General features: G+C 45.2%; 1 protein-coding gene across 2 annotated transcripts in view; it reads right to left on the minus strand.

Annotated features, from left to right (window-relative positions):
• Positions 1-2,259: 2,259 nt before the first annotated feature.
• MRPL39 (mitochondrial ribosomal protein L39) overlaps positions 2,260-22,907 on the minus strand; it is a 110,423-nt gene continuing 89,775 nt past the window's right edge. For both annotated transcript variants that reach the window (XM_044284332.1, XM_044284331.1), the window contains 4 exons: positions 21,117-21,182; positions 19,826-19,979; positions 13,832-13,879; positions 2,260-2,386 (listed from right to left, as the gene is read on the minus strand). In XM_044284332.1, coding sequence (XP_044140267.1) covers positions 2,339-2,386; positions 13,832-13,879; positions 19,826-19,979; positions 21,117-21,182 — 316 coding nt within the window. In that variant the 3' untranslated portion in view covers positions 2,260-2,338. The remainder of the gene's footprint in view (positions 2,387-13,831; positions 13,880-19,825; positions 19,980-21,116; positions 21,183-22,907) is intronic.

Genomic DNA, 22,907 nt, shown 5'->3' on the forward strand with positions numbered 1-22,907 from the left:
TGGGCAAAAACCATTTGTTCTATACTAAATCGAGTGTGCGGATTACAAATCCGAAGTCAGAATTGGTGTAACACGTTACGAAATTTAGCTATGCATAAGTATGTCTAAATGAATTAAAGGGATTCTGTCACCTGGATTTTGTGTATAGAGCTGCGTACATGCGCTGCTAGATGGCCGCTAGCACATCCACAATATCCATTCTCCATAGCTCTGTGTGCTTTTATTTAGGCAAAAAAAAAAAAATTATATATATATATATATATATATATATATATATATATGTGTGTAAATGAGGCAAGTAAGGAGCCCAAGGGGCTGTTACTAAGGTTTCTGGAGCCCAGCACCTCCGAATCTCCTCCTTGCTCCCGGACGTCACAAAGTTAGAGCGCCGTAATCTCGCAGCTAGCGCATGCGCAGTTCGTTCCCTGAGGCTGATGCCAGCACAGGGAAAAAACACTATTCCGGCACTGACATGCCACGTACTCGCACATGCGCGTGATTACGGCGCTCTAATTTGGTGACCTTGGGGAGCAAGGAGGAGGTTCGGAGGATGCGGGGGCGGTGCTGGGCTCCTTCACAGTGGGTGTGGCTTGGCTCCGGAAACGTTAGTAACAGCCCCTTGGGCTCTTTACTTGCCGTATTTACATATATATAAAATCGTGTTTTTGCCTAAATAAAAGCACTCACATCTATGGGGACTGGATATTGCGGACGCGCTAGCGGCGATCTAGCAGCACATGTCCGCAGCTCTATAGGCAAAATCCAGGTGACAGGTTCCCTTTAAGCACTTGGAAAGCATTGAATAATTTTGAACAGAACGAGTTTCACTCCAACAATTACCTGATCTACATCAAACAGTGTATGAAAATGTAATGGAATAACAAAATTTCAAAAAGTCTTGTTTTTCAGTTTAAAAGTCTTACTTGAGCAAGGCCCAGTACTGTTAAAAGTTCTTCAGGCATCTGCTTTTGCGTTTGTGAACGGTCATATTTTCTCTTTGCAAAAACCAGCAGTAGTCCCCATCATGTTGGGATTCCAGCGGCCTTGATACCTGTTCTTCATTGTAGAAATATCTTTATGGAACCGCTCTCCATGTTCGTCACTTACGTATCCCAAATTGGGTGAAAAAAAAGTCAAGATGGGAATGTAAGAAATGCACTTTCAATGACATTCGGCAGCCAAGTTGTTCATATGCTGTAAGCATGTTGTCTACTAATTCAGCATAGTTTGCAGCTCGTCTGTTTCCAAGGAAGTTCGCCACTACTAGAACAAATGCATCCCAAGCTGCAAGTTCCAGAGGGTTGAGTTTTGTTCTGAATGTGTCATCATGCATTAGTTTGTTGATTTCGGAGCCAATAAAAATTCCGGCCTTCTGGTGTTCTAAACTTCTCCTTCAAATACTGGAATAGGCACTGCAAACCAAACCATAGGCACTGCAAAAGCCATGCCCAGCTTTCATCTTGATCTCCAATTTTAGTAATATTTGTAAGCAAGACGCACTCGCTTTGTCAGATTCTTGCGCTGATCATAAGTAGTGTATTTGCCACATATGTAGCAGAAATTGTCTGGATCGTTAAAACATTTGCGTTTATCCATCTTAAGTTTCAAAACGGATAGCACTATAACAGATCACTTTATCAAAATCTGTCCAGCTTGCCTTATATACTTACGGACAGGTCTGGACATGTCCATTGGAAAATCTCCAATGTAGTGCATTAATATTATAACTGAATAGGCTTTGCATGTATAACAACCTTTTAAGGGCCTCCGGTCCCCAAACAAGGCGCCCGCTCGCACGTGCAGCGGGCGCCATAGCCGCCGGGTCTCTGCTATTTTAAATAGCAGAGACCCGCGGCACATGTATGCGATCAGCCAAATTCCGAGTTCATATTTGGAATCAGTGCACTCATTTTAGTACAAATCACATGTTTTTCTCTCAGCATCAAAATCATTGTTGCGCGGTGTATGGGCCAAATGTTCCATAAAATGTTTGAAAACTCAACTGCAGTAATACTGTCGTGTCCACGCATATTTGTGTAAATGTAAAGCTTGTGGCTCCTGGCAGTCATACGTTTTTTTTTTCTGGCTCTTTATGTCTAAGGTTGGCCACCCCTGGTGTAATGGTACAACTATGTGTTGGAAAGCAGTTCAGTGCAGGCCCCCTCCCCAAAGTGCCCCATGGCAGCTGCATGGCTTATCTCCATGGCAGGGAAGCCACAGCCCACCACTAATACTATTTAACATAATCAAACAAGAATCTTAAGAGGGAAGCGGTTTATTTGAGGGTTAACAAAAATAAAAAAAAAGGGGAAAAAAACAGAACAATGTGTTATCTGAATTATACAGCAGCTTCTGGCTCCGGCTCTTGATTCTGCTTCTCGGAGACCTGTGGGAAGGAAATATAATTGTAAGCATACATCAGCAAGTGCAATGATAAAGTTGTAATTATATATTCACCCCATGAACTATATGATCAAGCTTCCTGCCAAGGAATTTGTATGGTAGCGGAGGGGGACACAAGAGACTGACATTCAGTTAAATGTGACGAAAATTGGCACACATGGCGATGTTCTTCTTAACACCCCGGTCGCCAGCGCAATTACAATACTGCTTGCTCTGAATGTTTCCTCTTTAGATGGTAAATGATGTGCTTGTCAGGCCTGCGTGTCATGCATCTCAGCAGATACAAACTCAACTTCCAGTACATGGCAGCCTCTGGCATAAGATTATAGACCGTGACGTAAAGCAAAATTTGCAGAGCCAAAGGCTTGCCTAGAGACGCCACCTGGAGTTCAGACCGATTTTCCTCTCATCCCACTGGCGTATTTACCATATTCTTGGACTAGAAGACACACTCTTTTCCCCAAAAGTGAGGGGAAAGTGTCAGTGCGTCTTATAGTCCGAATGCTAATGACTCCTTCCATTATGGAAGCGATCATCAGCATGTGGGAGCCACGGGGAGTCGTGAGGGAAGTGCTGTGCAGTACTCACCCTCCCTGGTCTTCTTCCGGGACCAACTCTGCCCTGTGTCTTTACCATGTACAGCGTCAGGACGTAGTGCATGTAGGCCCGCACTATGACCTCATGCTGTGCGACATCAGGTCACAGCGCAGCGTGGTCGTCCAGAGAGCAGTGAGTGAGTGGCAGCACCGTCCAGGGCAAGCGAGGCAAGTTTATTTATTTAAAATGTCTGATGTGATGGGGATCCGATCTGAGGCTGATGGGGGTTGGAGGGTCTGATCTGAGGCTGATTGAGCTGGGAGGTCTGATTTTGGGGTCTGTTCTGAGGTCTGATTAAGAATGGGGGTCTGATCTAAGGTCTAATGAAGAAAGGGGGACTGATTTGGGGGTCTGATCTGAGGTCTGATGAAAAACATTTTACTTATTTTCCACCTCTAAATTCTAGGTGCATCTTAGTCCAAAAAATATGGTATCTTAAATCGGTCTAAGGATCTCTAAGACTGTATTCTGCATATATAACCTGTCAATACTGTGATTTCTGGTCTGTTAAAGGGGTTCTCCAGGAATTAACAAAATTTAAATACTTAAAAATTAATTATAAATATAATCCCAAATATCTTTCATTAGTTATAATGGCTCCTTTTATTTGGGGAGCAATCATTAGGCGAAATAAGATGGCTGCCGTCCTATTGCTACACGCAAAACCTGACCTAATCACAAAGTAGGACAAGTTACTTCACAACACTGAGCTAAAGAGCTGCCTCGGCCTCCTCTCCTACATGTCAGGGGTTATGATCCTAAACAGATGATAAGATATTCAGCTGTATCTCTGTAGGAATGGAGTTCATGAGGAGATATGAAGTACAGAGAGGATGGACAGGACAGACTGTGGTAATGGAGACTGCATACAAGAGCTGCTGCTCATTATCTACACCACCACTTCTTCTCTGTACTTCATGTCTCCTCGTGAACCCCATTACTACAGAGATTCAGGTGAAGATCTTATTAGACTGTATTCAGAATCATAATCCCTGACTAGTAGAAGTGAACAGGAGTGAATAGGACGGCAGCCATTTTATTTCCACTAATAATTGCTCCCTAGACAAAGCGAGCCATTATAACTAATAAAAGGTATTTGGGAATATATTTATAATAAACTAATATTTAAGTATTTTCTTATTTTTAATTCCCAGAGAACCCCTTTAAGCACCTTTACATGTAGCCTATGGTTGCTGTAAACATGCCCAACATAGCATTTTGTGATCACCATCAGTGGCTTCTACAGGTTGTAAACTTTTTCCTTTGCAACCAATTGTCCATTATATAACCCTCCGAAGAAATACCCCTAGGACCAATGAAGCAACATTTCAACATTACTGTAATACCAAATACAGCCCATAGATGGCTATAGTGGGTTCTGGAGAAAAAAATAAAAAAGATCCAACAGCACCATCTGCTGGTCAACACTGGAACTATATTTTGCTGGGAAGCAGGTGAGCATATGGGTTGTCAGTCAGTTTCCTACAGACAGTAAAGGGTAAGTCTGCAATGTTAGGTAGTATCATATGCCTCTTTGTTCCTTCTTTCTCTTCCTGGCTGGCCTACTGGCACGAGGGCAGTAGTCATCTTAGGTCCCATTCACACGACCATATATTACTGTCCACATCTGCAGAATGGATGCAAACTCATTCAATGGGGCAGCAAAAGATGCGGACAGTATACCCTGTACTGTCCACATCCATACTTCCAGTCCGTGGCGCAGCAAAAAAGATAGAAAATATCCTATTCTTATCTGTAATTGCAGACAAGAATATGCATTTCTACACATTAGAAAGAAGATCCAATCCGCAAAATGTGGCACACACATGGCCGGTATTCATGTTTTGCGGATCTGCAATTCGTGGGCCGCAAAAATTGATACGGACATGTGAATGAGCCCTGTTTGCTGCAAAGTGTCGTAGCGGCAAACAGTTAAACATAGCATGGCTCTAACAGCCATTTATCTTCTCTTCGTACAGGTACATATTCATCTTCAATTCTATTAACCCACTGCTTGCTGTACATCTGCTGCTACTGTTGCATATTAAAACACTCATTCACGGTACATTTGACTGTCTGACTCTGAGCAGATCTCATCTCTGCAACTTTGCTCAAATTGTTTGATCATTAGTGACTTTCATGATCCAACTAGGCCAATAGGTTTATCTCGACATAGCATTTCCCTCTCAGGTGTTAAAGTCAGCTTGTTAATAGAGTAAACAAGCTTAATTAGCCAGAGATACAAACACATACTTCCCTATAAATGTAGGGGCAAAATGAGTGCTGGGGCTGGCACAAGGGCAGCAGTCAACTTAGGTGAAGTTTTTTCAAAGTGTCTTACAGTTAGACAGGGCAGGAGACAAGTAAGCCATAAGAGATACTCAAATGCATCTGCTTAGACTTCACTGATCCTGTTTATTGTATCCATATCCATTTTATTATGTGCTCCTTTCCTCCACACTCACCACACTGTTACCCCTCCATTGCCTTATCTCCACATCAATCTCTCTCCTTCTCTCACCCAAGTACAGCTAACATGCACTATTCACCTTCCTGAATGAGCCTAACCAATCTTGTCCCAGTGTGCAGCACAAAAAAACCTCTTACAAATCACTGAACTATTTGCTGTTTCTAGCTATACCTTTGCTTTTAACTTCAGGGAATCCTTCGCCTAACCCTGGTCCACCTGCTTCTGCTAATTTTACCTTGTTCCCCATCTCACGAAGAAACCCTGCAAATCTCTTCATGTGTTATACGTCTTTTTTGGCTTTGCGCTCTGGGATCCAAGGTCAATGTGCAACAACCTCCCCTACATTCATGACATTTTTCTTTCCAAATCTCTTATTCTGCTGGCTCTCACCAAAACTTGGATTCAGCAATCGGACACCGCATTCCCTGCTACTTTTCTCATACTCCCAGACCTTAGAACAGATGTAGTGGTGGAGATGGCATACCTCTTTCCCCACAATGCACATTCCAGGTCATTCCCCCAGTACCATCATTCTCATTCCCATCTTTTGAGGTCCACACGCTCAGGTTATTCCATCCTCTCTCTCCCTTAGAGTAGTGGTTGCACACTGATCATCAGGCTCACCCACTCAGTTCCTGGATAACCTCTCTGCCTGGCTTTCACATTGGCTGTCCTCAGAATTACCAACTGGTATTTTGGGCAACTTTAACATCCTCATAGACAGCCCTATCTCCTCATCTGCCTCCCAGCTTCTAACTCTAACCTCCTCTTTTGGACTTTCATACCTTTCTAATTCTCAGATGAATAAAGACAGTAATACACTTGACTTGGTCCTCTTCTGCATCTGCTTGGTTTCTGACTTTACTAGCTCTTCTCTCCGGCTCTCCGTTCATAACCTTCTCTACTTCACTAACACAAATTCTCATCCATCTCAGCACACTGAAATCTAAATGTCATTAACCCTCAGAAGCTTACAGACATTCCACAATCCTCATTGTTCTGCAAAACACTACCATGACAGCCTTAAAAGCACCCACGATGAAGTAGCACCCCCTACACTCATAACCTCCCAACAGAAAAGAAAGCAACCCTGCCACACACCTCAAACTCGCTTTCTCCAGTGATGCTACAGGAGTGCTGAACGTCTATTCATACACCAGAGGATTCATACACGATAGATTGCCGCGAGCTCGCACATGCGCAGTTCTTTCCGAGGCTGATGCCAGCACAGGAAAGGAACACTATACCGGCACTGCACATGTGCGAGCTTGCGCATCGCAAGATTACGGCAATCTGTCGGTGATGAAAGGAGGATATTCGGAGGACATAGGCGGTGCTGGGCACCAGGAAGGTTCGTATAGCCCCTTGGGCACCTACAAGACTAATTTACATATCTCTAAAATACTTTTTTAAAGAAAATAAAAGCACACAGCCCTATAGGACAGGAATATTGCAGACATGCTAGCGGCGATCTAGCCGTGCATGTCTGCATCTCTATAGCCCAAAACTTGGTGACAGAATCCCTTTAAGCTCTCGTGAACAGGGCCCTTAGTCCTCTTACTTTAATTGTGGTCTTGTTTTTGGCTGTGTAATGTATGATTCTGTCTGTACAAGAGCCCTCTGATTGTAAAGCGCTGTGGAATATGTTGGCACTATATAAATAAAGAGTATTACTAAGGATTTATGTGGGCACTGGCACACGTGTCATTTTGCACATTATTAATTATATTACAGATGGTTTAGGAATAGAAAGTAGAATCTATGTGATGATACAATGATCCAAGGTAACATGATAATAATGCAAATACATATAGAAATTGTGAAATCTAATGTCGGGTGACTAGGAATAAGAAATGGTTTTGTAGACTCAGTGAATGTACATCTGATGGTCCCTGGCCGGTCGCGCTCGCCTCAATCAAGTCTTGTTTACAGACACAGTAAAATTCAGACAGGCTCTTCCTTGTCAATAGGATTTCTGCCTCCAGCTATTGTTCCCAGACTCTTCAGTCTTAAGCGCAACGTCAACAAACCTGAGAAAATATCGGAGCGGATCATTGAGATGGCTCGAGTAAGCAGAAACTGAAAATCCTCATTGTCCTTCATTGATATGTGTCATGCACAGATTATAAAGAGCCCGGCTGCATGGCTGTGAAGGGACATTTAGCTGCTGAGTGCTTACCCGGGTCACAGCAATCCATTATATTAAGTGTCACTCAATATCGATGCATCACATTACTAGAACGGTGGACAGTAAAGCTGTGGAGCACGCTGGCTGTCGAGGAGAGGTTAATAAAGTTGCAGGATTCAAAAACCCGAAACATTAACGGGGTTAATACCATGACTAATGTAAAAAATAAATAAATCATACAGTCCATGACAATCTCTTTCTAACAAAGCTAGAACCAGCCCAACAAATGGCACTATACAGATACATTTTAATGAATAACTAGTGGCTATGCTAAGATTTTAGTTATTGCAATTACAAAAGTATTCAGATCTAGGTGCTGGTTTTGAAACTGTAGAATATTTTTTGTGGGACAACCCCTTTAAACAATTTAAAATTAAAGAGAAGGAATTAATTCTTGGAAGAAGTTTGATATTTTTCAGTATGGTCCCTTTACAGGAGTTCCCAGAGAGCGGAAACCTCTTTTACCATTGCCGATGGGATGAAAAAAAACTCACCTGTCACCGGCGCTCCAGTTCCAGCGACAAGTTCCCTTCTCTTACAGTTCTGGCATCCACTGCCGACCATTCAATGGTATCAGCGGATATGTGACTGCACTCCTAACTGCTGAGGCCACTGATTGGCAGCGGCCTGTCACACTCCCGATCCAGCTGGGAACGGGGAAGTGGAGGAGCAGGAAGCTCAGCAATGGAACTGGAGTGCTGGTGGCAACGGAGTGTGAGGAATGTGGAGTTATGATTTCATTTCTGTCTTTTGCTCCAGGAGTGCGCAGAGGAAATCAAGCTCCACAGGGGAGGGCCCTGCTTCATAGGGCGGCCACATGTTTACAGTTCACACCTCACTCACACCACACTAGCAACTCAACTTCTCTGGCAGGATGAATGCTGGTGGGGGGCCGAGTTGGTCATCAGAACAAAAGAATCCATCAGACATCATAGAACCGGGGGTTCATAAGGAATTATGAATTGCCCGTCAATCACAGGAATAAACCAGTTACTTATCTGCAACTCTGGGCCAAGACGGACAAGCCCCTGATCGTAGTTTGGGGGTCGGGTGCCAGGAAGGGAAGAGACAGATCTCCCAGCAGAAACTAATAATAGCGCCATGTTTGGTCTTCACCTGTAGCCGGAACCCAGGTGGATCCGTTTGTCCCAGAACCATCTGCCTGTGACCTTCCTGTCTGGAGCTATGGGCCATAATGGGTTTTGTGGGTCTTTGGCTACCAGGACAAGGAAGGGAGGGGAGTGACCGACTACAGGTGAAAAGGACAATGCAGGCCACAGGCCAGCGTCTGAAGGGGGTCAAATCAAGTAATGTGTTTGGAGGGACCGTGGACAAACCAGTGACGAAACCGTAACTCGTGGGCTCGACATAGTTGACTTCACACGGGGCTGCGAGGTGCGAGATCTGTCACAAGGGGGCTTTTTTTTTTTTTTTTAATATCCCTACACCTTGCCTGGCCATATTAAAAGGTGTACCCAGTCTTGGAGAATATCAGCATCAAAAATATCCCAGAAATGGACTAGATCTGATCATACACTTCTGGAACCGTCCAGTATTAGATCCTATATCTAGAGGGTGTTCTCGAATGAGGTTGTGCAAGAATGAATCTACCACTACTGATGCGGAGTCCAGAAACAGTCCGCTTACTGTATTACAATGGGTGGGGACAGGAAGAGGAGGTTGAATCCACAGCAACCAAACGCCATCTTTATGTTCATGTGAAAGTGATTTGTGTGCACTAGAATTAACTGCTGTCCCGGGGCAGATGTGCCATATGTGCAATCTGTGCAGCAGCACAGGGGCCTACAGACAAGGGGGCCCAGCGTTACCACATAAAAGGGTCTGTGCTCATTTCCACCTATGTCTCACAGTTACTGGTATATTGGGAAGGCAGTGACGGTCTTTCTGGAGACCCATGAATGAGTTGGTCTACAGCACCCACCATAATCAGATTAGTAGGTGGAAATCAAATGGGGCCTCTTTTGTCTGTGTTTCTGCCAGTCATGATACTGTGACATCACAAGGGGGGATTCAGTCATGTGAGCTGCGGTGACATCACAAGGGGGGATTTAGTCATGCAAGCTGCCGTAACATTACAAAGAAGGGCTTCAGTCATGTGAGCTGCGGTGACATCATAAGGTTGGATTCATTCATGTGAACTCTTGTGACATCACAAGGGGGAATTCAGTCATGTGAGCTGCTATGACATCACAAAGGGGAGATTCAGCCAGGTAAGCTGCGGTGACATTACAAGGAAGGGATTCAGCCAGGTAACATATTATGATTACATCACACACAAGTTAAAGGAGTTGTCTGGACAAATATATTGTGTATCCACAGGACATACCATAAATGTCCGACAGGAGTGGGTACCAGAGGTGGGACCTATCTCAAGAATGGGGAACTTGCTCTGCTATTTTTTGGAAGTGCTATAGGAATGAATGGCAAGAGACGCACATGCACTGCCGCCTCTCCATTCCCATCAGCACAAAACAGGGCCCTGAGATAGGTGCAGGTCTACCTTTGGGACCCTGCCCTATCGGACATGTCCAGACGGGACAACCCTTTAAAGTGTGGGTTACTGTCAGTTAAGTTGTCACAAAATTCACCACAAAAGGGACGACGCTCACATCCATCAATGTCTCCCTATTACTGGTGGATTGACACAACAGTGCGGTACTGTCTGGAGAACCATCAATGAGGTGAGATATGGCTACCACCTCAATGTCGTCAAATCAGTGGCTAGAATTCAAGTAGTAAATGTACTGCTCTCGCACATGGGCCCTTTGCTGCTTGTGGCTACATGGGGGTTTAAATGTCTAGTGGCTGCCTTCCAGACCGGTCAGCAAACAGCGCCTTATTTTAGGGCAGCCTGTGTTGGAAAGCCTACTGACAGACTACAGGCCACCAAAAAGTGCAGCTTCTAATCTGCTGACAAGTCTGCAAGGCAAGGGCGACGGATGTGAACCTCCCCAAACCCCAGCATGTTATGGGGGCACTCCAGAACCAACAAGGGGCCATTGTAATAACAGAGAACGTCCTGTTCTATCACCTTACTGAGATCTCTTCTCGTCACTCAGATTTTTTTTTTTTTTTTTTATTGCACCGTTTTGTTGCAGATAAGTAATATCTCTTACAAACTCGCCAAGAACTTCTCCTGTGGCCACAGAGGGAACACTATGTCCACGGTTCTCTGGAGCTTTGTAATATGGAACAGAGACTAACTTCTGATGGAAAGAACTAGAAAAACTTGCCCAAAACCTGAAGTTGGAAGTGTCTATAATCTCCACTCATCTAACCTTACCGTTCTTCAGCTAAGTACCCAGCTACACAACGAGTTACATCAAAGTCCAGCACCTCTAAGGCCAGTATCAAAAAACATGCGGTATGACCCACGTTCCCCAACGATGAGGTCTTCAGTATTTACCTACACGGATCATAGAGAAGAATGTTCCTCCACGACAGCTTGTCAAGTGTGACAACATACGGTTAAAGAGGAGCTGTCCCCCCTCCTGACATGTCAGGTTTAGTAACTTCTTGCTTCCCCCATGTAATAACAATTCTGGAGCATCTGTTCTTATGGCTCTATGTTGTGCCGTTCCTTTAATATTCCTGCTAAATTTTATGAGTGAATTACTAGCAGTTTGCAGTGAAGGTCCAGGTGGGTGTTATTAATTGTGGGGCGTGTCCCTGCATAGTCTAGCGCTGACCACGCTGATTGGATAGTGTCAGAATGTGCAAGGACACATCCCCAACTGACAATACCCATCCAGACCTGCATTGCAATATGCTAGTAATTTACTATAACTTCTAGCAGGAATAATAAAGGTCCTTAATAGTCACCATGAGAAAAATGATGCACATAAAACATATATAAATGTCAAGGGACCTAAAAATATAAGGAACATGTAAAGAAAAGCTCTGGGTGTTATTTATTGTCATGAATCATATTCAGTGGCATTAAATAAAGGGGTGGGGGTTGACAGCCTGCCGTTAAAGGGTTAATCCTGCTGCACTCTCTTATGCCAGTGAGTGAGACCCAGCAGCCTCCGCTCTGCCGCGCATGAGGACAAGACGACACCGCCTGTTCATGGTTGGGCGGTGTCCTGGCAGCAAAGCTCCCACCAAGTACATGTTTAAAGGCAGATCTAATCATAGTGGCAGTTGAGCACCCACCCCACCCCCAATATACTTAAAAGGGAACCTGTCACCAGTTTTATGGTGTCCTAACTAAGGGCAACATAAATAAGTGACTGATTCTCTTAGCAAAAAGCTGGGTCACTTTCTTTAATTGACCCAGTCAATCTGCCAACCGATATTGATTTTTTAGGGCCGATACCGATAATTTGAGAACTTTCAGGCCGATAGCCGATAATTTATACCGATATTCTGGGAATTTTCATTTTTGAAAAAAAATAAAAAATTCCCACAAATCTGCTGAAAATTAATGTTTATTGTTAATGTGTATTTTTTTGGGTAAATCTCTTTCTTTTTCATTTATACTTAATATTTTGGTGTTTTATTTTTATTTTTGTAACTTTTTATTTTTTTTACTAACTTTTAGCCCCCTTAGGGAACCCTTGTCCTATTCACCCTGATAGATCTCTATCAGGGTGAATAGGAGCTCACACTGTCCCTGCTGCTGTGTGCTTTGTGCACACAGCAGCATGGAGCTTACCATGGCAGCCAGGGCTTCAATAGCGTCCTGGCTGCCATGGTAACCGATCGGAGCCCGAGCATTACACTGCACTGCGCCACCAATGTTTTTAATACTGGGGTGGGGGGGGGGGCGCACTGCGCCACCAATGCTTAATACTGAGGGGGCTTGGGGGGGAGGCGCACTGCGCCACCAATGCTTAATACTGGGAGGGAGGGGGGGCGCACTGCGCCACCAATGCTTAATACTGGGGGGGAGGGGGCGCACTGCGCCACCAATGCTTAATACTGGGGGGGAGGGGGCGCACTGCGCCACCAATGCTTAATACTGGGGGGGGCTTGGGGGGGAGGCGCACTGCGCCACCAATGCTTAATACTGGGGGGGCTTGGGGGGGAGGCGCACTGCGCCACCAATGCTTAATACTGGGGGGGGGGGCACACTGCGCCACCAATGCTTAATACTGGGGGGGAGGGGGGGCGCACTGCGCCACCAATGCTTAATACCCAAGCCCCCCCAGGCACCTGAGGGGTTAACTACCGCAGATCGCAGCTACAGTTCATAGAGGCCCGGAGCATTAGGTAATTGTTGCATTAGGTAATTGTTTAAAGTGGACTTGTTAACTCTTCTAACATGTAGGAGTTATCCCCCACAGAAGATCAATGCTGGGTCCCTATTTCTTAGAACTCTGTTCCTCTGTTATACCTACTGGACATGAATGAATAAATAGACAACTGGGCACCATCATTCCTCTCGTCAGTGGGGAGTACACCTAGACACTGACACTATCAGTACGGACCTCATCGGGGTTTTTAGGGACAGCCCAACTTCAAACGAAGCGTAATGCTCACTTGTCATTTTCCAGAAGGAATAACGGAGGAAAGGCACAATGCAGAATTGTACAAACTGCTGTTCCAGGATTGTTACTCGGTGGGGAACCCAAGTATTTACTACAGCACACATGTCAGGAGGAGGACAGGTCATCTTTAAATTGACTCCAAATCACGAGCTTCGATTTAAAGCGAACTCCTCACCAGACACTTTTTAGCGCCACCGATACACAGGAGTGCGGATCCAATCCATATATGTGAGTAATGCCGAGCGATGCCACTTATAGGTCACGGGTACAATACAAATGTCTCCAATATTAAAAAGGGAAGGAAATGAAAGCAGAATTTTGTTGCCGGGAATAAACATCTCCTGCATTTCGGCTCCTGTTATTTTTGGTAGCAGAAGCGATTTTATATGTTGCTTTACTACAAACTGTCTCATTTTACATGCCATGGGCGATAAACGGGAGGAATTATTCTGCTGCAGTCTGCGCTGCCTATAACAAACCGCACTAAAAAGCCGTGCAATCCGGCAGGCCGTTTTACGGCGCCCTTTTTTTTCCCCCCAATCTAATTTCTCTCTACGGTAGTTTATTTCATTAGAGGGTTTCATTAATCCTGGCACAACAAACATGTCACAGCTTCGGTTGTATTTTAGAAGGATTTCATTGCCAGTTGCGTCATCTTACCGGTTTCTGTGCTCTCGTCCGTAATTTGTTCCACACGGTGTGATGAGCCTGCAGCGAGAATGCGACAATTAGTCCTGACATCATCAATTCGAGCCAGAGCACAATGCACTATAAGGGCTCATTCAGACGGCTCTGTGAATAAGTCTGCATCGGTTTCGCAGTTTTGCGGCTCGCGTGCGGACAAATTCATTTCAATGGGGCCGCAAAACATGCGGACAGCAAACTGCGTGCGGTCTGCATCCGTGGTTCCGTTCCGCGACTCCACGGAAAAGATAGAACATGTCCTATTCTTGTCTGCAGACAAGAATAGGCATTTTCTATTATGGTTGCTGCCATGTGCAGTCCGCAAATTGCAGAACGCACATGGCCGGTATCTCTGTTTTGCGGATCCGCAAAGCACTACGGCTGTCTGAATGGGCCCCTTACACAGATGTGCTTTCTCAGACCCTTATATAAGGCCTCATGCGCACAACAACAATATCCGTTTTCCAGTCCACAATTCAAGGACACGTAAAATACGGATGTGGTCCATGTGCTGTCTGCTAGAGATGAGCGAACTTCTGTTTTAAGTTCGGCGTCTAAAGTTCGGGGGCGGGTTAGCGGAGAATCCCAATCTGGAACCGGATATGGATTCCGACTTCCGTTGTGGTCCGTGGTAGCGGAATCAATAATCGGCCATTATTGATTCCGCTACCACGGACCACAACGGAAGTCGGAATCCATATCCGGTTCCAGATCGGGATTCTCCGGTAACCCGCCCCCGAACTTTAGACGCCGAACTTAAAACAGAAGTTCGCTCATCTCTACTGTCTGCATATTTCTTTTTGGGGAACAGACAGACTTCAATGGGTCCGTGGTCCGCAGTATACAGACACATTAGATTTTTTTGCAGAATGGACTTTCTGCATCCGTATGTCCTATAATTGGCTGAAAAATGCGGACCACTGACCTATTGATCCTCGGCTAGATTATTTTCAGCCTGGCAGGGAGTGTGTCCTTTCTGCTGCAGCTCTCTCACTGTAACTGCCACAGCTCCTAACAGAACGTATGGCTGGTGGCAGAAGATTTAAACTGAGCATGTGCGACCAGCTCGGTGAGATGGACAAAAAAAAATAAAAAATAAGGAAAAGAACAAACAGCAGGTGGCGCTATACAGAAACCTTTTATTAAATAACTCACTGACTATAATAAAGTTTTAATTACATGCGATTACAAAAGTATTCAGATCCAGCTGCTGGTTTGAAATATGTAGAATCCGTTTTGTGACACAACCCCTTTAAGGGAGCCGTGAGAAAAACCTCAAAAGTAAAACAAGCCCTAGGTACAGTATGTCTTACAAGGCACTCTGATACATTCACATTGCTTGCCGTATGTACCACGAAAGCTGCTGATACACACAGCAATGAGCCATGTTGACCTCAGCGTGGCCAGTATGTGTCAGTATAGCTTTGCATGCTGTGAAAGTAGTCTGCTGTGCTACTGCAAGTGTACTCTTATAGATGTGGCGATGCATTCCCTATATTGTAGCTAGCCCCTAAAGATATTACATATAAATATATATAGATTTTTTTTTTATAGATCATATTTTTCGCTTTATAAGACACTTTTTTCCAATGAAAATGGGTGAAAAATGTCAGTGCATCTTATAAAGTGAATACTATTGAGCTCTTCCATTATGAAATCTCTCACTAGTCTGCAGGAGGCTCGGAGGGCAGTGAATGTAGTGCTGATAGCGCTGTCGGCATTTACCGCTCCCTGGTCTCCTCCGGCCTGTGCGTGCAGCCTAAGGAAATGGTACGAACACTATGACCCGACACTGTACTCGCAGCCCAGGCCGGGAAGACGACCAGGGAGTGGCGAGTGCAGGATCTGCAGAGTGGCAGCGCAGCAGGAAAGGTCAGTTTATTTATTTCATCTCTGATGGGGGTCTGATCTGTGGCTCTAATCTGAGCCCTGATGGGGGTCTTATGAGGGTGTCATATAGGGGATCCAATATAGGGGACTGATCTGAGGTCCAATATGGGGGTCTGATCTGAAGTCTGATATGGGGTCTGATGAAGACTGGGGATCTGATGAAGATTAGTGGCCTGAAAGGAGGTGTTCTAAAAAAATATATATATATATATATATATATATATATATATAGGTGCGTCTTATAATACAGTTCGTCTTATGAGATGTTGTGTGTGTGTATATATTATATATACATATATATGGCATATTCTCCAATATGCTACCTTTCTGTTGGTCTACAGACCCCACCCTTATAACTATTGCCTGTGAGATGTCCACACGCCTTTCGTCTGGTTCCCATAAATATATTACAGTTATCCTCCCGCAGCTTTTATTGCCCCCATACGCTTCTCCACCGCGCTCAACACCGAACATTCCCTCCTTTCCTCCACAACCAGCCGCCTGCTCAGCGGGTTCCCACAAAGGCTGGGGAGCAGAATCGCCTCTCACCTTCTGGACACAGTTTAACAAGTCACAGCCTCTTGTACATTATTTACAATTTAAAAAAAAAGTTAAAAAGAAAAAAAGCAAGAAAACCAACTGCGCAATTATTGACTCGTGGACAACAGCAATTTTTATTTAACACTCAGAAGTAAATCCGCAGCACTCGGGGATACGTGAACAGCTCGTAAACAAATGTCCTGTGTAGTTATGCTAATATAAAGGAAGGTCGGCAGGCGCCGCGGTCCACACAATACAAGGCTGATTGGAATAGTACTGAACAGCAAGAGCGCAAACCAAAAATGAAAACATAAAAAGTATATTACATAGTACAAGCCAAATACTCACAGTCTAGAAGATGAAGTCAAGGTTTGCAATTAAAATATCTTCCCACGCAAACAACTTAAATGTACAGTGTCCTGCAAAAGTATTCACCCCCCTTAACTTTTTTTTGCATTTTGGTGCCTCACAACCTGGAATTAACATGGATTGTTTGAGGATTTGCATCATTTAATTTACAGAACATGCCCACAACTTTGAAGATGTTTTTTTATTGTGAAGCAAACAACAATTAGGACAAAATACCAGAAAAGGTCAATGTGCATAATTATTCACCCCCCCTAACGTCAATATTTTGTAGAGCCGCCTTTTGCGGTAATCACAGCTCCAAGTCGCTTTGGATAAGTCTCTATGAGCTTGCCACATCTTACACTGGGATTTTTGCCCATTCCTTCTTGCAAAACTGCTCCAGCTCCTTCAAGTTGGATGGTTTGTGCTTGGGAACTTTAAAGGGAACCTGTCACCGGGATTTGTGTATAGAGCTGAGGACATGGGTTGCTAGATCACCGCTAGCACATCTGCAATACCCAGTCCCCATAGCTCTGTGTGCTTTTATTGTGTAAAAAAAAACTGATTTGATACATATGCAAATTAACCTGAGATGAGTCCTGTACGTGAGATGAGTCAGGGACAGGACTCATCTCAGGTTAATTTGCATATGCATCAAATCGTTTTTTTAAACAATAAAAGCACACAGAGCTATGGGGACTGAGTATTGCAGATGTGCTAGCGGCCATCTAGCAACCCATGTCCTCAGCTCTATACACAAAATACCGGTGACAGGTTCCCTTTAAGTCTGACCACAGATTTTCTATTGGATTGAGATCTGGGCTGTGACTCGGCCATTCCAACACATTTACATTTTTCCCCTTAAACCAGTCAAGTGTTGCTTTAGCAGTGTGTTTGGGGTCATTTTGGCCGAAAAGTTAAATTTTAGTCTCATCAGACCGGAGCACCTTCCTCCATACATTTTGGGAGTCTCCCACATGCCTTTTCGTAAACTCACAACGTGCCCTTTCAGGGCTTTTTTTCTGGCGGAACGGCGTTCCGCCACCCATTAGTTACTGGGCCCAGCCGGCCCGCTGCTTACTTAGACAGTTTATCATGATTGCTCACCTCTCAGTCCCTGCAGCCTCTGGCACCTCCGGCTCCCGCCCACCACTGACAGCGGCGGAGAGAGTGAGAGAGCCGAGGAGACGCCGATTCTACAGTGGCCGCAAACCCCGCCCGACTCCATTGCAGCCTGTCTGCGGCCCCAGACCCGGGACCCGGCAGTTTAGTGTCGTGGGGTGTCTGCACAAGCAGGAGGCAGAGTGGCACCAGGCAAGAAAAGGAAAAATAATTTTTCATTTATTTCATTTTTAAATTAAAAAAAGATTGAATTGGCCAATTAGGGGAACAGGAACATGGAAGGAAGGGGCCAGGCCAGGCTGCGCTGCCCATGTGTGGACTAGGGCGGCGGCCGCCGCGGGCACTGGCAGCCTGGCTGTCACGACCGTCACTGGCATGGTGGCACTAGGCAAGGCAGGCAGTGGCACTGGCACACTACTTGGGGTGGCGGGCCCCCCTTGTGCCACTGCCCTAGTTCAGACATGGCCGGAGTAGCCGGGCCCCATCCTTCCCCCAAGTAGTGTGCCACTGCCTGCCAGTGCCCTAGTCCACACATGGCCGGCACAGCCGGGGGGAACTTAGGATGGGGCCCGGCTGTGCCGGCCATGTGTGGCAACTGGCAACTAGTGTCACTGGCAGGCAAGGCAGGCACACTACTTGAGGGAAATATGGGGCCAAGCTATAACCGAACTATAAAATTTTCCTACCCCCGCCACGTGACTTCCAGTTCGCACGCCCCTACGCGCAGGAACACAGCACGTTCACCCAACCGCGCATGCGCCCTCAGGGGTATGGAGATTTCACGGTCTTTCTACTTTAAGTTATTATCCTCCCTGCACATGGCGAGATGGAGATTTCACAAGTACAAAGACCGTGAAATCTCCATACCCCTGAGGAGTGGGGTTTACACAAGAGGAGCGGGGGTTCTCTAAAGGGGCGGTTTTAGGGGGCGTTCCTAGGGGTGGGTAGGGGCGTGGCCAGGGGGGAGTTCCACCCCCTTTTCTCTGAGAAAAAAAGCCCTGTGCCTTTTTATTTTTAGCTGAAAGTAATGGCTTTCTTCTGGCCACTCTGCCATAAAGCCCAACTCTATGGAGCATACGGATTATTGTCGTCCTATGTAGAGATACTCCAGTCTCTGCTGTGGAACTCTGCAGCTCCTCCAGGGTTACCTTAGGTCTCTGTGCTGCCTCTCTGATTACTGCCCTCCTTGCCCGGTCCATGAGTTCTGGTGGGCGGCCGTCTCTTGGCAGGTTTGCAAATGGAAAGAACCATTTGGTTATGATAGATTTGATGGTGCTCCTGGGGATCATCAAAGATTTGGATATTTTATTATAACCTAACCCTGACTTGTACTTCTCAACATCATTGTCCCTTACTTGTTTGGAGAGTTCCTTGGTCTTCATGGCAGTGTTTGGTTAGTGATGCCTCTTACTTAGGTGTTGCAGCTTCTGGGGCCTTTCAAAAAAGGTGTGTATATGTAATGACAGATCATGTGACACTTAGATTGCACACAGGTGACATCATTTCACTAATTATGTGACTATGGAAGGCAATTGATTGCACCAGAGCTTTTAATGGCCTTCCTAACTAAGGGGGTGAATACATATGCATATGCCAATTTTCTGTTTTCTATTTCTAAACAATAGTTTTACTTATATATATTTCTTATTTCACTTCACCAACTTAGACTATTGTGTTCTGATCCATCACATAAGATTTAGATTAACAAAACATTGAACTTAAGGCTGTCATTTAACAAAATACGGAAAAAGTCAAGGGGGGTGATTACAAGGCACTGTATGTAGAGGATTTTACTTGTTAGAACAGAATTTTGTGCTCCAGAGCTGCTGTTCTTACCACAGTTAGGACCAAAATTGAAGTGGGTTCCAAATGCTGTGATCCCCACCATTCAGCAAAACAAGGTCTCTTGCCTCTAGTTTAAATGAGTGGTCGAGCAAGTGCATGGTCGTACATTCAAAGCTCATGGGATAGACGAAGATGGCCATGCGCTATACTCTGCTGTCTCTCAGTTTACATGAACAACTCCATGTGAATCATGCGATAACCTGTGACCTACGCAAATAATCTTACCTTTAAGTGTCTGGGCAAGGAGAGACCCTGGAAGCGTCTTACATACTCTGAGGAAATGGTGGACAGGGGGTGCTGTGCAGTCACCTCATACTGCAAACAAAAGCTGGTCCTGGGAATATGGGGACCTTCACTGAGATCCACAAACTCACCAAATCTGAAAAATTAGATGATGGATACGCCATTAGTCTGCAAGCCTGATGAGATTCTGTCCCAAAAAAATATGGTGTAGATGAGATGCAGCAGCAGCAGAATGGTAATGTGAAGAGTCAGCAGAAGGTGGTCATCATACCAGGGACACCAGAAAACCGCCAGGTTATTAATCGATCATCTGACCAATAGGGCCACAGTGCTCCAGAGAGTGCCATGTTCCCTGCAGTGTACATTTAGGAATGGCTGTGCCTGGTACTACATCTGAGTAAATAGAATTAACTCTACAATGACTACTACTCTCACTGTCTGCTGCTACTTTCAAACAGAGAAAACGGCCCCTATCCTAATAATCAACGGAGGCCCCCAGCTGTAGGAATAGCGCATCTGGATTCATTACGGCAAAAAAGGAAAGTGCGATTTCCTTACTAACAAGTTTCCTTACTTGCCATCACCTTCAAGTCATTGCTGCATTGTCTAAAATACTCTAATAGGAACTGGATGGTAAAGAAGAGCTGCCTGACAACTAGAGGGGGATACTTAGGGGATGTGACTACACAGTACTGATATGGCCACTGTCATTTCACACAACTTTGCATAGATCAATAGTACAGATGAATATAAGAAACTTTGCAATATATCTTATCAGAGAAAAATGCCTTGCTCTCTAGTTATCAGCAGTGTGCTCCCCCCACTTTTTCTACACTAACTTTCTCTAAAACGTATGAGAAATCTAAGTTAAGGTTAAAATCAGGACAGACTGCCTGCTCTCTGAAGGATCAGATTACATCATATTATAGAAATTTACGGAGAAGGGAGGAAGTTCCAAGAGAAACAAACAGGCAGACATGATTCAGAAAATTGAGCAGCTAATGGTAAGAGTTATATCTCACTACAAGTGCTTTATTCACATCTATACCGTTCAGTACTTCTCTATAATGTCCCATATGGTGCTTCTGAGTAATTATGAATGGGCGAGAGACAGGAAGCAGGCTCTGCTGTCTCCATGTGTCTTCTATGGGGGAGATATAATGAGAAACTAGTTCCTACCCAGCAGCTCAGCAAAATGTATGCTCTCTGTACTCACATGTGCGAAGTTTGCCCTTTCCCTAATATATTTATGTAGATTTAGATGAATACAAACCTGTGTAAGGTTACCATTCCCTGGGGGTGTTGTGCTGCCTTTTCTTCCAGCATTAGCAACTTGTACCTGAGGAAACAATAGTCTCTATTATAGTTTGGAATAAAACATTTACGGCAAACCTAAAAGAAACTAATGTGATGAGACAACGCCTGCAAAGACACCAGGGACGGTTACTTGTAGAAATCTCCAGCCTTATTCTTTACTATTGCATTTGGCTTTTACTACATTTTGGACCCCTGACTTCTATGCAAGTAGAAGAAATGGCCCTTTCCCACCCATCACTGTGCAAAAAGGTATCCCTCAGTGAAAGAGAACCATCTCGCTAGCGCCTTCATCTGGAAGTGGCTCAAAAACGTTTTAACAAGGCTTGGTAGATGACAAGGGAGAACAGACAATCCATAGATAGTTCTTTCAGGGTGCTTGCCCCTCATCAGTACAGAGCAGGATTCTGGTTGGATGAGTGCGATGCCCAAGATAAAGCTTAACCCCTTAATGACTGGGCCCATTTTCATTTTTTTTTTTCCTCCTCACATTCCAAGAAAATTGGGGGCTTAATCTTTTTTGCAGGACAAGTTGTATTTTTTTGATGCCACTATTTAATTAGCTGCGTCTTGTACTGGAAAACAGGATAAAAATTCCTGATGGGGTGAAATGTCCACTGACAGAAATAGAGCCAGTGCTTTTGAACTCCCATAGCAAGGAATGAAGGTTGGCCTCGCGTGTGCCGTGCTCTCTGTTTACTTATGGGGTCCTATTCTGGAGATGGCAGGACCTGCACCTATCTAACATCCTAGAAATATGCCATCAATGTCTGAGATGGGAAAACCTCTTTAAATCTGTGTTTTGGGTTTTGTTTAAAAAAATAAAATTAAATTAAAGGGGAAGGGGGAGTTAAAAACACTGTCAAAAGTGATCATTTCCCTGTAAGTACCCAGCAGTGGGTGCAGCCGATTTCTTTCTTGCTGTAGCGCATAGATCATCCATAGCCGTTATAAATCGCTGCATCCCACAGCAGCTGTGTGCAATGTCAGTGCATTAGTAAGTGAAAGTGTCACAGAGCGCAGCACAGAACACGGGCAAAGACGTTCCCGAGGCTGGAAGTGAAGAAATGATGTTTGGGTCAACATGTAAAGTAGGGCTGAGACGATTACTCGAGTAATTCGACACAAAAATAATCCTTGATGCAAATTTTTAGCATCGAGGATTCGTTTGTGTCATGTGACCACGGAGCAGGAGCAAAGTGCTTGCTGTTACTCACCGCTCCGTGGTCACCCGCCTATGACCCGACGCTGTGTGACGTCAGGACGACAGTGCAGCGCCCGGAGAACAAAACGGAGAAGCTGTGAAGCGGCGCCCCTACAGGAGAGGTACGGATTTTATCTCCCTGGCGCTGGGGACATGACTAGGAGAGGGAGATGGTGGCACTGGTGGGGGCAGCGGATGGCACTGGTGGGGGCAGCGGATGGCACTGGTGGGGGCAGCGGATGGCACTGGTGGGGGCAGCGGATGGCACTATGGGGGAATCTGGTGGCACTGAGGGGGAATCTGGTGGCACTGAGGGGGAATCTGGTGGCACTGAGGGGGAATCTGGTGGCACTGAGGGGGGAATCTGGTGGCACTGAGGGGGAATCTGGTGGCACTGAGGGGGAATCTGGTGGCACTGCTGGTGGCACTGGGAAGCAAGCTGGTGGCACTGAGGGGGAATCTGGTGGCACTGGGAGGCAAGCTGGTGGCACTGTTGATTAAAAAAACAAGACATGCAAGACTAGATCATGAAGAAATAAGACTCAA

This window comes from Bufo gargarizans, chromosome 3 (genome assembly GCF_014858855.1).
Source record: "Bufo gargarizans isolate SCDJY-AF-19 chromosome 3, ASM1485885v1, whole genome shotgun sequence".
NCBI lineage: Eukaryota > Metazoa > Chordata > Amphibia > Anura > Bufonidae > Bufo > Bufo gargarizans.